Source organism: Mesocricetus auratus, unplaced genomic scaffold, assembly GCF_017639785.1.
Source record: "Mesocricetus auratus isolate SY011 unplaced genomic scaffold, BCM_Maur_2.0 Super-Scaffold_100691, whole genome shotgun sequence".
NCBI classification, from domain to species: Eukaryota; Metazoa; Chordata; class Mammalia; order Rodentia; family Cricetidae; genus Mesocricetus; species Mesocricetus auratus.
The window spans coordinates 29,012,475-29,027,045 of record NW_024429267.1 but is presented as its reverse complement, the minus strand read 5'-3'; the positions used below and the strand labels follow the sequence as shown (position 1 = coordinate 29,027,045).

The following is a 14,571-nucleotide window of genomic DNA, read 5'->3' as shown; positions in this document are numbered from 1 at the left end:
CACACACACACACACACACACACACACCACACCACACAGACTCTCCATTTCTCTCTCTCCCCCTGGGACCTTGTCCAGATAGATAAACATTTTGAAACATACCCACCCACCCCCCTTTCTCTAACTCCCCACTTCTTCTTAGGCTACTTCTGGGATTCAGCTGAATTGCCTTGGTGGACTCTGGGGATCTTCTTTCAGCACATGAGCTTCTAATAGCATGGTGATGGAGGGAGATACACTACACTGTGTGCCTAAAAAGCACTCAGTGTACACTTGCTGCCTGCGAGGGGGGCTGCAGATACATGCATCAGGCCCTGTGGGATATACAGAGGACACGTAGGCACACACACCTCGTTGTTTGTTTGGGTGATGCGTGAAGACACGGCACAGGACGCAGAAGTGTCAAGTGGTGAGTCACGGGTTCTTAGTGTGTGTTACTAAGGAGAGGGCCAGCAACAAGGACTGTGATCAGGGAAGACTTCCAGGAGGTCCTAGGTGACACACCACCAGGTTGGAGCTGAGACTTTTGACTCCAAACCTAGTTCCTTGGGCACACACCCACTTTCCGGAAGCCCTGCGTAGGAGAGTTGTGCTGGCAGTACCAACGGATAAGCGGAGTGGGGGAGAGGGTATCTTATCAGATTCCTAAATTAATAAGCAGCATACAGACGGACAGAGTGGCAGAGCAGGGATGAGGTAAGAAGTAGCCTGCCTAAGGTCTCCACTTCCCTGAAGAGAGACCTGGTCCCCTGTGTTCTGGGTGTGGGCTTTTCCATGCTACTCCATGGTGTGAGATGTGGAAGACTCTGATCCCATGAAGAGACTCAGTGGGCATAGGGGCTTGAAAGGCAGGACTCCAGTACCTCAGAGTGAGGTGTCTATCCAGATGGGGTTGAGGTCAGGGAAAGGGCAGGGCCTTGGAAGGGAAAGGTTAGGGTTCTCAGGGATAATGAGGTATGGGTCTATCTCCCTCACTGTTTCTCAGATTCTTCCTCCTGATTGAACCCCCCATCACCTCAGAGCCACCCCTTGGCCTTTCCTCTCTCACACCCACCCATTCCTCTGTATCCCTGGCCTCGCCTCACTCAGTAAGATCTGTGTTTCCTTTCTTAGCAGTAGTGAGGGGCTCCCTCGTCATCCTTTGATTAGCAGGGCCCAGGATATTGTATATGCTCATCAAACCCCTCTGCAGGGTCTCCTTCAGGGCAAACTGTCTCTGCTCCCCCACACTCCATCCCAGCACCCAGAAAAGGCCCAATTCCTACCCCTTTAGAACAAACCAAGCTGTCCTTCAACCTTCCTACCTCTACCTGTTGGGTCAGAGTGATTGGACTGAGATGGGTACAACGTTAGGTTTCCAGAGACAATTAACGAAGGGCTTGGAGGACTTGCTTTAACTGTGAGTGGCACCGCCCCGTTGTTGGAGGTCCAGAAGAAGCCAAAGGGGAGGAGTGAGGAAGCCTGCTGGCCAGGACATTCTCTGTTTGCCTCTAGTTGCCAGAGCAGCTTCATTCTACTACAAGGTCACATCATGACGGTCTACCCCACCTCGGTCAAGAACAGAGCCAATGGAGGACTGGAGCTGCAGAAACCATGACCAAAATAAGCTCTTCTTCCTTAAGGCTGTCCTCGGGTACCTGCCACTTCTTCCGCACTTGCATGGTTTATTGAAAGAGCTGCTCACTCAGTGCCTCCTGGCACTTCCTTCACCCCAGCAGCACAGCATTGCCTCTTGGCACCCATACCAGCTGGCTCCCGCTCTGGGGTCACCCACTGTCTCCTACTGGTGAGACTGATGGAAAGTGAGATTATTTTAGTCTGCCAGCGTCTGCCATTATTGCCAAGCAGCCCTGCACACAGCTGACTGGTAAGGGAGGTCTTTGTCTCAGCCTCAGGAGCCTGCCACATGGGCTCACAAAGTCTCTGTGACCCTCAGGGTTTGAGGTGAGACTCTCAGGAGGCCAAGGTGATGTAACCTTGCAATTTGAAAAGGGCTGTGTCAAAGTGCTAAAGTAGTCAGGGTAGCTACAGAGGGCCCTGTTCTCTGATGATGCCAGAAGATGCGTCTTGGGGGTTGGCTGGCTGCAGTCCTGTCCTGAGGGTGGGTGGGTGGGGTAGAACTGGGAAGGTTTGCTCCATCAGACTCCGTGCAGCTGTGGCGAGGAGGGATCTGGGGAAGGACCCTGGTCCAGAGAACTGATCTCTGCTGTTAGTGCCACCCCTTTCTCAAGTAATGGGCTGTGAAAGATGTCATTCCAACATAACACTGGGAGATAAAAACGGCAGTCTGGGCACTTTTCTTGTGAAAAAGAACACAGACTGGAAGGGCTTTCCAGCTTCCTAAGTTACTTAATTGTCTTCACTTGCAAGCAAAATCCAGTTGAGAGCAAGGAGTCTGCTTTCACATCGGCCTGCCCCTTCTCACAAGGGTGCGGAGCACAGCTTCTCCATCAGCCTAGTTTTACTAATGACAGACACCCCAGCTCTTCAGGAGGCTTCACCAGCAGGCTATTTTCCTGCTTCCCCCTTCCCACCTCTCCCCCTTACCCTCCCCTTTCTTCTCCCATCGCCCCTTCCTTCCTTTCCCCCTTGCCCCCTTCCTCCCTTCCCTATGCTCCCCCTCCCTTCTACCCCCTTTCTCCTTCCCTTCTCTCTCCCCCTTCCCTTCACCCCCTCTCCTATTATGCTTTGAAAGTGAAATTTCACGTGTCACAAATAAGCACAGGGAAAGCTGGGCTCAGGAACAGCAGGGCTGATGCAGAGATTAGCTCTGTTATAGAGAAAATTGTGCATGGGGGATGGCTCGGTTGGGGCGGGGGGGGGGGTGCCTGCCACTCAAGTGTTCAATCTCCAGAATCCAAATAAAAAATTAAATAAATAAAACAGGCCATGATGGTGTGTGCTTTTAATCCCAGCACTGGGGAGGTAGGGGTAGGCAGATGTAGCCTACTCTGAGAGCTCCTGTCCAGTGAGAGACCTGAACACACACACACACACACACACACACCAGATTTTACCCATTACAAACTCAAGGACATTTGAAAAACTTGACTTTGAGAAGTCCTAGGGAACCTATGGAAGTCCTTCCCTGAACCAAGCCAGCAAGTACTCAGAGGCAATTGCTGCTATAAGCCAAACGGATATGGCTGCTGCTGGAGCCAGTGGCAGAATGTGGTGTCAGCCATAGGATACCGGTTTTAGTAGCATGCAGGATATAGGAGTTGTGGGTCCCAGCCATAGGATACCGGTTTTAGTAGCATGCAGGATATAGGAGTTGTGGGTCCCAGACGTTTCCACCCAGATTTCAAGACAAAGCCTGGGAAACTAGACAGTGTGGGAAGGTCAGAGTCCCTCTGGGCAATGCTTGAGTTTGTGAGAGTTGTCAGAGCTGGTGGTGATGCTCTTGGAGCCCTTAGGAGGTTGGGGACACCAAGAATGGGGGACATCTGACAAGGGGAGTTTTACTATTGAACAGAGGCTTCCGAAGAGGTCACACTGAGGAACCTGACAGACTGCCTGAGGCATACAGAGAGGGAGAGGGGCCATGGCTAGGTAATGAAAACGGTGAACTTCCAAGATAGCTGGCTCCTTCCTCACCCCTGACTGAGACAAACACCTGACAAAAGGCCTTATGGGCTTTTTTTTTCTTGTCAGTAGGACCTCTCTGCTGATGGACTGGCTTAAGGAGTCCCAACCGATGTCAGGATGTGTTTATACAGCAGCTGTAGGCCAGTCAGCCCTCCTTTCTTTAAACTGAGCCACCCTGTGAGAGGGAAGGGACTGTAAAATACCCCAGTCCTCAAGGAGAAGCCAGGCTTCTGTTTTCCCAGGCCGCCTTGCAAAGGGTCTTTTCCCTGGGGGCTTGCTGTCTGTGTACATTTCTTTACCTCTGATTAAAACCTTCCTAGAGCACCTGTAATAGTAGCACCCTTCACTGCCCAGCTACCCACTTCCTCCCAACAGTCCATGAATTGAAGAACTTACCCAGGGTCAGGCCACTGATTAGGTCGGAGAATTCCCCTGTGACTAACTATTGTGGCAGAGATTTTTTCCTGCCTTTTAATTCTTTAACTGATGAAAGAAATGAACCTGATCAAGACCCCTAGATGGCAACAGTGCAAGCTACAGCAGAAATGGCTACAGGGGTGGGACTTTCAAAGCCTATTGGAGCTCATACCATGCCCCAGATTCTGGGTTTATGCATGACGTGACCTGGATACCCAGACATGGAGCTACATGGTATAATTAATGTTTGTCTGGCTGGTGTTGGTCTTAGTCCTCCTTCTATGTTTCCATTTCTCTCTTTGGGAAAGGGGGAGGGCCTTATCACTGTATGTTACAAGTACATGCCTTCCTTTTTTATTTTATAGGTGTTCATAGCTACTGCTGCCTTGATCATTGAAGAGTTTAGACTTGGTCTTCTGAGAAATTTTGGGTCTGTTAAGACTGGGGACCTTTGGGGACATAGTAAATATATTTTACAGCGTGAGATGGCCATGGGCCTTTTGGGGCCAAAGGAAGAATATTATACTTTAGTCTGGAATGTTCCTCATTGGCTGATGTTTAAAGGCTTGGTGGCCAGTAGCTGGGCTTTGGGGAGGAATCATCAGGGCTCTGACTTAGTCAGTGACTGGTCCTTGATGAATTCCTCATTGAATGGACTGACTATAGGGAGGTAGCAGGAGCTAGAAGGTTTGGTTCAATTGGAGGAAGTGGATGGCTGGGAGTGTGTCTTTGAAGGGTATAGCTTGTCCTCAGCTCTTGCTTCTTTCTTCATGCTTCTTGCTGCTATGAGGGGAACTGTTCCCCTCTGCCACACCCTTCTGAGAAGATGTTTCTGTCCTGCGTAGGCCTATATTTCACAGAGCCAGCCAACTGTCCTGAAGCCATGAGCCAAAGTATGTTTTTCTTTCTTTAACCTTATTATTTCTGAAAAATAATACTGAAAAACAAAATAATATAACAAACAAAACAGCAACATTGCTTTCCCTCCCTTTCTATCTAGCCACTGGATATCCCAGGCTTTCCTTTCTCCTCCCCTCCCCTTCCTCCTTCCGGTGGAGACTGACTGAGCCACTCCTGGTGTGTGCCCTGTCTTTATGAAATCATAGACTATCAGAGCTAGAAGGAAACTCAGCTCAGGGGTCGTGAAAGGTTGACTGCATGGTTTACTCGACGAAGACACTAAGGCCCAGGGAGGAAGAGCGATGTGCTTAGAACAACCGTTGGTCGGTTTCCAAGCTGGAGTGGAATCAGCCCTAGGGTCTGAGAGTGCATTTCAGTCTCTCTGCCCCCTGGCCTGGTATCTACCTCTCATTAAAATACTGGGTATGTGCAAAAGATACCCAGCCTATAATCCACAACCCCAGAGAAGCTAAAATCCTCTTCCAGAAACAGATGGAAGCAGAGGCAGAAATCCACAACTAACCAATGGGCCAAGCTCCTGGAGTACAATCAAAGTGAGGGAGGAGCGATAATATGAACAAAGGAGTCAAGACCACGATGGGGAAACCCACATGAATCAGCTGACCTAAGCTAGTGAGAGAGCACGACTCAGGTCTGACAAATGGGGAACCTGCATAAGACTGAACTAGACTCACTTAATATAGGTGACAATGGCACAACTGGGACAATATATGTAGCCACTGTCAGTGCGCCCAAGATCTAACTCTAATGCCCAGACTCCCATTCTATATGTAGAGATACCTTGCTCAGCCTGGACACAGGGGTGGGGATGGTGGTGCCTTGGTCCTGCCTCAATGAGATGATGGGACAGACTTAGTAGCCTTCCTAGGGGAGGCTTTACCCTCTCCAAGGAGCAGATAGGAGATGGGGGGGGGGGGGGTGAGTGGGAGGAGAGGAGAGAGAACTGGGACTGTAATGTAAAAAAAAAATAAAAAAGAAATACCCAGAGGGAGGACTGAAATATTAAAAAAAGTTTCCATGGTCATAGTGTCTCCTCACAGCAATTAAAACCTTAACTAAGACATTAAAAAAAATACTGGGTATGACGCACACAGGATGCTTTATCTTATAAACGACTATACACATACACTACAGAGGCATCCCATAATATGATCCATACGGTGTGAAAGAACATTGTGTCTCTACATGGTATTAATACACCACAGTGTTTCTTTTTATACATGGAATGTTTCTATTAAGTATATGTAAATAAAAACTAAATTGGGAATATGTAAAAATACTTCATACTCAATATGGCTGTGGCAGAGAGCCAGTCTGCTGCACACACACACACTCATGCATACAGACACACAGACACACACACATGCACACACACACACAGACACACACACACACACACACACACACACTATTGTAGAATGTGGTCTTCCACATTGATGTTCCCTCACAGAAGGAAGAGTGGGGAGGGTCATTGGATCTTCACCAGAGATACTGTCCTCCTGGCCATTTCTGCATGTGCCCTTGGGGTGTGGGAAGGTGTTAGAGTATATTGTCTGGGAAAGTTGACAGAAGGGAGCTTCATCTATGTGACTATGGCAAAACATAGACTATACTGGCGAAGACTTTCCAGTGTGGGTACTTTACAGTGTTGCTGTAATCCCTCATCACTCTGTAACTGAGTGCAAGAAATTCACTCATTTCCCAGGGTGGAACCTTTGGTTTTTTGGTTGGGACTTTACAAAGACAAGGTGGACATTTTTTACTTCTTGTCAGAGAAGGAATTCTTGCAGCACACGCATAGCCACACATGTACATGCATGCATATGTATGTTCTCTCTCTGTCTCTGTCTCTTTCTTTGTCTCTCTCTCTCTCTCGGTGTCTCTGTCTCTGTCTCTCTCTGTCTCTCTCTCTCTCCTCTCTCTGTCTCTGTCTCTCTGTCTATCTGTCTGTCTGTCTCTCTGTCTGTCTCTCTGTCTCTGTCTCTGTCTCTGTTTCTCTCTCTCTCTCTCTCTCTCTCTCTCTCTCTCTCTCTCTCTCTCTCTCTCTCTCTCTCTCTCTCTCTCAGGTTGAGGCTGAATAAAGCTCATGGTTCAATGACCTGATCTTGATTGCAGCCTCACAAGGTGCTGGGCAGAAATCTCAGTGGAGCCTGGGCTTTTGATCCACAGACCCACAAAAACAATGAAAGGGTATTTCGAGCTGACAAGTCTGTGGTGATTTGTCATGCAGCAGCAGAAAATTGAAACATTTTAATAGTCATCATTCATTTTTCAAAAGTGAGGTTCAGTACACATACTGTGGAAAGCACAGACCCTAACATTACTATGTTGGGAAGACAAGCATAGGAAATAGTTTAGCAACTTGGGACTCATCTTGGTTTGGGATATACCTACACCTCTCTTTTAGCAATGCACTTTGGATAGCCCAGAACTCTTACTTGCACAACACACACACGCACACATGCACACATGCATGCATGAATGCACTAGCTCACATTCATGTACGCACACATGCATTCATGTACACACACACTGACTCTCACACACTTCTTTTAGGGAACTCCCTGGCAGCCTGTTAGCAACCTAGGACTCCTATCTGTACTGGTTTTCATGCGCATCCTCTCTGAAGAATGCAATGTTGTTTCTCCTTTCCATCAAACTTAGATTCTATTCAGTTATATTCTAGTTATGTTCTGGTGCAGAGTAGGAAGGTCAATCTGGCCTGAACTAGTTTTGGGTGCATTTGCAATAAGAGAAAGTGCATCCTTAAAGTGAGCTTTTAGGGAAAATCCCATATTTGCCATCTTATTACTATACATAATTGGGCATGCTTATGATTACAATCAGATGAGTTATGGGAAAGGACACATGCAGTAGAAAACAGGTCTATAATTTAATATATCAATCAACGCAACAACCACCCACACCCTTAAGCAACAAAAGCTCATCCTTTATTTGAACCCCATAAAAGGCAGTGTTAAACAATAATTGGGTCTTGAGTGTTTTCACTGTTGGGGTGGGTTGTCACTCTTGACAGAGTATCTGACCTAGTCTACTGCTCTGTGACTTTACAGTTTTGTGTGAGCCTTTCGGTTCTTTGAAAAAGATACTAAGAACCTGGACATACCTGGCCCAGATCTCAAACACCAGTAACAGTGTGAGCAATTATGACAGTAAACCATGAACCCTTAATCAAGGCAAAGATCCTTTCTAACACCCAGGAAGCAGTTCCCACTCTATCCCCACCCCAGAAGCGATTGCCGTTCCTGTTTCCATCACCCTGTTTAGTTTTGTCTCATCTAGAATTTCATATAACTGAAAGCATACAGCACATATTTTTCCTTTATCTACTCAGCATATTGATTTTTAAAGTCATCCATCTTGTTGTGCATAACTGTAGTTGATTCATGTTTATTTCTCAGCAATATTCCATTTCATGGATGCACCAGAGGATTGTTTATATATTAGCTTGTTTATAGACATCATGGCTGATGGTTTGCATGAAGCTGTGAAGGACATTTACATAGGAGATCTTTGTGGTCATTTCTCATTCCTCTTGGACAGGTACCAAGGAATGGAACTAACAGACAACAGAGCATATGGCAAGCATCTGCCTGGCCATGTCCCAGTTCGGTTGTGCTATTTTCCACCCCTCTGGTGTTGCCCGAGAATTTCCAGCCTTTCATCAGCATTTGGTATTGCCAGTTTTCATCATTTAAGCCACCTACCATATAGACATTGTGGTTGCATTGTGTCTAGAATTTGTTTGTATTGATGAATAGTTATTTAAACTTGTAATGCAGTGCCCATAAGACAGATCAGCAGGGAAAAGGTGCCTGAGTTTGAACCCTGGATCCCACATGGTGGAAAGAGAGAACCAACTCCTGCAAGTTGTCCTCTGACCTCCACATGTGTGCTATGGCATGTGTGACCCCCCCACAAAGTAAGTAAACAAATGCAAAAGTGAATCCCTCTAGTGCTTAAATACTTATGAAGTTCCTTCATGTAAGTAATTTTATTTCATCTTCAAACAAAATGTTTTGATCTCAAAATCAAACCCTGTTTGTTATTGGTTCTTCTTTGATGCGGGGAGGCTGAGGTCCAATTGCTGTCCTTGAACCTAGGCTCTTCTTCACTCAATTTCATATTGAATAACCCAGAAATTCCTAGTCTAAATCATAGCTCTGCTCATGTTACTCTCCTGGTGTAAGACATTCAATGGCTCCCAGAGCATCTCAACAGGAAATTTGAGGTCATTTATGATCTCATGAACACCAGTTGTCCACTTCATTTGCTTAAAATTTTTTGTATTACATGTTTTCTTTTGTGTGTGTGTGTGTGTGTGTGTGTGTGTGTGTTTACCTGTGGAAGCCAGAGGACAACATTCTCCCTCTCCTTCCACTAAGTGGGTCCCAGTGATTGAACGCTAAGTCCTCAGGCTTGGTGGGATGTGCCTTTATCTGTTGAGCTATCTCTCTGGCTCTCATCTGCTTTTTAACATCTAAACTTTATCTGCTTGTTATTCTCTAAATTATCTTCAGTGTATAAGTGCTTTAAATAAGAGGGTTAGATTTTTTTTCAAAAGAGGGAGGGAGGCAGGGAGGGAGTAGATGTTGTTGTTGAGATGGTCATATTTAAACCCATTAAATCTCCCTTTCCATCCTTCACTTAGGTTCACTGGTACCCTACTTCGACCCCCATTTCCCTGAAGATGGAATAATGTCACTCACCAACCTGTGATATCTTTGTGGGGAATACTTGTGTGGCAGCCAGCCCCAGCTCCAGATACGGCTATTGCCTTTTCTAGTAGAACTTGGTCTCTGTAGCTAAGACCAGATGATTTTTGTGGACAGAAATGGAGATGGCATGCTCCTAGGACTAAGGCCATTGCTTGGGTCACAATATAGGTTTCTGGGCAAGTGAGTTTCAAGGCCCACAAGATTCATCTATCCATCTATCCTTCTATCCTCCACATATACATTACTCATCCATATCATTTTATCCTTCATTCATTCATTACTAATTTTCCATTAATCACTAATTTCCAGCCTCCAGCCTTATATTTACCCTCCACCCTTCCATTTTTCTTTACATTCTTCCAACTCACATCTGCTGGACACCCTTTCTATGCTTTTATCAGTCGTTGGGAATACAGAGTCACACATTGTCCCTGACCTCAGAGGTTCACATTTTATAGGCAGGTAGACACAATAACGCCTCATTATTTACCAGGTCACTGAGATCAGCTGTCTAGAGGGCCAACTGGATGGTGCTACACTTGACAGTGCTTAGCTCTGCCAGGGCATGGTTAGTTTAGTGCAAAAAAAAAAAAAAAAGAGAGATGGGGCTAATTCATGGTCACGCATCAAATTGGTGGCTGCACATGTCAGAGATGCGACTATGGGGTTAGACCAGGATGGGACTCGGCAGAGCTCTTGTTCTCTGGGGTGGCCAAGATTTTGACAGCACCTACACTCCCGTCCCCTCCTTTCCCACCCCTTTGCTTGCACATGTTTGCTTGGTTTGGTCTCTTCTCCTTGGCTAGTTTGGTCTTGCACACAGGAGACATACCTGGCGTGAGCAATGGCCGCCACCCACTCGTCACAGTCCTTTGCATCCTCAGTCCTCAGTTCCAGTGCCTTCTGGTTCTCGTGGGTGAAGTTCACTGTGAAGTAATGCTGAAGAAAACACAGGCACCTGCAGTTATCAGGATGTCCCCAAACCCCACACACTCCCTGCTGTAGTGCCGAGTGCCTGCTGCCTCTGTAACCAGGCCTGGATACATTCCTTGTGGTCCCCGGAATGCTATTCTATTTAGGAGTTTCAAGTGCTCAATCAAAAAGCTTTTGTGTGATGTAACAAAACCTATGCTTAGGGTGTGATAAGGAAGCAAATCCCACAAAGCCTTATTTGCAAACCAATTAAAAAAAGAAGCCAGTTTGCAACCATCAGGCCTTCTGGGTGGACAGCAGGGGAAACACACCTCTGTGGGGGACCAGGTACCAGTTCAATACAAAATGCCTTTAATTACTCCACGGAAACGGAGTAAGCACTCGTCTAGATGCTGGGGTGGCAGAAGCGAATCAGTGGTACGGTCCCCAGGAAATCTCACGGTAAGCCACACAGGTGACTGACTTAAGGCTGAGTCAACCCTGGGGTTGCCTCCTGAGGGCTCTGGGAAGCTGAGGAGCCAGATAAGAGACACACATTTATAGGGTTGCTGTGGGAGTTAAATACGCATAAATCTTTCCGAACAACACCTGGCATAAAGTAAGGATGGCATGAGTGTGTGCAGTAATTAATGCCATATGATCGCATTTATACCAGAGATGAAAGGGACTGTGGAGAACAGAGGCAGCCAGACACCGATCCCACCCTGGGCGATGAAGAGGAGCGTCTCAGAGGACGCTCCCTGGGTCTTGCTTCTCTCTCAAGTCGGCTGGAAGACTGGGTGACAACACAGATACCTGGGGCCCGTGGCCTGCGGGAAGTAGAGGAGATAGACAGTGCAGATGGACAAACGGCAGAGAGGTACCCACGGGCAGGAGCTCGGGGGTGTAGGGACACAGGTGAGAGGAAAGGGGTGACGGTGACATCCTGCTTTCTGTTTGAGTAACTGAGGTGCCATAGACAGGAGTCTGTGGGTGGCTTGGGGGGCAGGGTGAGTGGGAGATGGGCATGCAGAATACGGGACTCTGGGGACAGCCTTGAGATGGGGAAAGAAGGGGAAGAGAAGAAAATCAGAGGGAGGGATAACCTCAGGTGGGAGACCATCTGTTCTGCCTCGGAAAGAAGCAGGGTGGAGTGCAAAGAGGGGTCTGGGGCCTGCCCTTTGGAGAGTGTGCTATTCAGGGTGCCTGTGCTTTGGTTCCTAGGTTTCCAGGTGGCAGAAAGCAGCAACACAAGGTGAAGATACATACACTAATTTTAGTGACTGACTTGTACTTTATTTTTAATTGCCATTCTGGCTGATAGACTGGAGCACACGTGTGTGTGTGTGTGTGTGTGTGTGTGTAAGTGTGTGTGCGTGTGAGAGAGTGTGTGTGTGTGTGTTAGGGGGTGGAGGGAAGACTTGTTGCAGAGTTAGCGTTATCCCTTGTTTCCTAGGAAACAGATAACTGGGCCTGTAACGTGAAATGTCAGCTCTTGCCGCGAACAACGGAGAGGAAGCTCCAGTGGGCACCGACCCTGTGGGAAGGAAGCAGGTTAAAAGAGGAGCTGCAGGTGGCCACTTAGCTCCTTCCCTATCCGGGGAGAGGAAAGGAGCCGGTAAAATGTTCATCGCTAACGATCTTGTTTTGTCCCATATCCACCAAGTGCCACAGGCACAATCTGCTTTCCAGACGACGACGACCCAGGCACTTAGAGAAGCCGGGCGCGTGGACGGGAGAGGGGTCAGTTGACACGCCTCCTGTTTGGGGCCTGCTCTTTGCCACTTGGATGTAGATTGCTGGGTACCGGTCTCCTTTACCTTACTTTTCCTCTCCAATATTGGAGCCTCAGAGAGGCGCTGACCCATGGGCCTCAGACTTCTCAAGTCCAGGGTCTTGCCAGAATAGTCTGGAGTGTTCTCAGCCCGACCCCGTGCTGGTTCTGAGTGAACAACAAATTGCCGAAGGAGAGGACTCATGAGATAAGGAGGACTCCACCTACCCTGTGGTCTCTGTGAGGCACCAGGCATGCTGTGGCTCTTTGTTTTTCTTGTTTTTTGGCTCACATTGATGATAACTACCTGACGCAACTCTTCTGAGCACACGCCCCATGCCTGCCACAATGCTGAGTGTAGCAAAGCCCCCATAGGCAAGACCATAAATTTGCTGCCATTGGTTAGTTGGAGTCTGGACCTGATGTCTTAATTTTATTATCAGCAATACAGGCTCCCCCAAATATGCAGAGCCCAGGGTGGACACTGAGGGCGACAGGATTTTCTCTGTGCCAGGCTGTTCCACCTACTCTCTGTCCAGGATGGTGATTAGGGGACCTTCTGGGGGACGTGGGTTCTGCCTTTACCGTAAGAGGAAGGGAAGGTTTTGTGGAGGTGTGAGGACAGCCATGATGATGAATGCCCCTGGGTCTGAGAACGAGGGGAGGCAGGGATCTAGAGGAAAGGGGATAGAGAAGGATCCCCCACCCTTTTGCAGCTTATTGGGACCCTCAGGTGTCTGAGCTGAGAAAGCCTCGGCTGTTGCTGTCTCTTTCCCACTTCCAGCTTCTTATTGTGAAGTTCAGGTGTTTGCAAACATTCAAGAGTTGCATAGTAAAACCCACATTAGCTACCATCTGGCCTCTGTAGCCCTGAGGACAACCTTGACCTTCAGAAGAGGCTCCTGGTGAGAAGTTCCTCCAGATGGAAGACTCCTCTCTGCAATTCGGCACAGACATCCAAGGATGGTGGAAACACCTTCCCACCCCACGGAGTGGCTCTTTGCAGTCCCTGGCTGGTAACAAAGGCGTGAGCTTGGGAAACTCACCCGGTGCTAACTGCAGAGGTCACATGTCATTCTGGTTTACCTGTTTCCCATCTCCCACAGATGTGAGGCCTTGTGTGTGACAGGTTCAGGTGTCCTGCTGATCTGAGACTTTGGAGAATGAGAACATGTAAAAGCCAGGTTTGGAATGATGTGGCTTCACAGCTAGGCTGGATCAAGGAGTATACCCTCATCTACCTCTGCACAAGGAGCAGCCCTAGCCGGGACAGAGCATGACAGAAGAAAGGGACCAGGCACATTTACTCCAGCCTACTCTGTGTGGAGTTAAATGAAGAGGGAGACTGCACTTGAAAGAACTTTCTCTCGTTTATTTATTTTTTTCGTGCGTACATGTTCATGTGTGTGAGTGTGCATATATATTAGCAATTTGTGAGCAGGCCAGATGCTGACTGCCTTGGTCAATTGTTCTCCAAGTTAAGTTTTGAGAGAAGGTTTACTGAAACCGAAGCTCGGTGATTGGCTGTGTTGGATGGTCAGCAAACCTAAGGGGTCTTCCCTCCTCCTACCTCCCTGGGATTAGTCACAGGCCTCTAGGCTTTTTCATGGGTCCTGGGGATCCAAATTCAGGTTGTCAAGCTCGCACAGCAAGCACTTTACTCCCTGATCCATCCTGATATACCTTCCCAACCTCGGCATTTTCTCTTCAAGAAATGGTTGCATTCACTTAGGGAGGAGAAAGGGAGGGGCGGTTCATAGTCTTATGTATTTGGATGACAGCATTGAAAAGCCCAAGGGCCTCGTGTTTTTGATAAATGCTATGCTGGCTTGTCTTACTAGATAGGTAACCTTGTGCATTGTTCATTGGCTTTTATCCCTGTTTCTTCATCTATGGAACGGGCATAAAGAGGTTCTCCTCCTTTTATAGCTCTTCCAAGGTCCAGTGGAGAGAACACTGGTGCCATCCCGCAAACAAGTCCCCAGAGCACGCTTGCTGCACTTCTCATTCTTACTGTCTTTATAACACCACCCCCTACCAGTCCTGTTGGACAACACAGCTTCACGGCTGGTGTGTTCTGCTGCGGGTGTGGGATACAAACGTGGCTATCTTTCAGACCCTGATCCAGTCGAGAAACCTGGGGTTAAGTTGGGGACAGTATTAAATGTACACAGTTATTGAGGTTCTGAAGTGCCCATCTTACAGGTGACTAGTAGCGGC

The 14,571-nt window shown here is 47.7% G+C and overlaps 1 protein-coding gene across 1 annotated transcript in view; it reads right to left on the bottom strand.

Moving 5' to 3' along the window:
* Rasgrf1 (Ras protein specific guanine nucleotide releasing factor 1) overlaps positions 1–14,571 on the bottom strand; it is a 106,618-nt gene that overhangs the window by 76,898 nt on the left and 15,149 nt on the right. Inside the window, exon 2 of the mRNA XM_013121001.3 lies at positions 10,498–10,604. Coding sequence (XP_012976455.1) covers positions 10,498–10,604 — 107 coding nt within the window. The remainder of the gene's footprint in view (positions 1–10,497; positions 10,605–14,571) is intronic.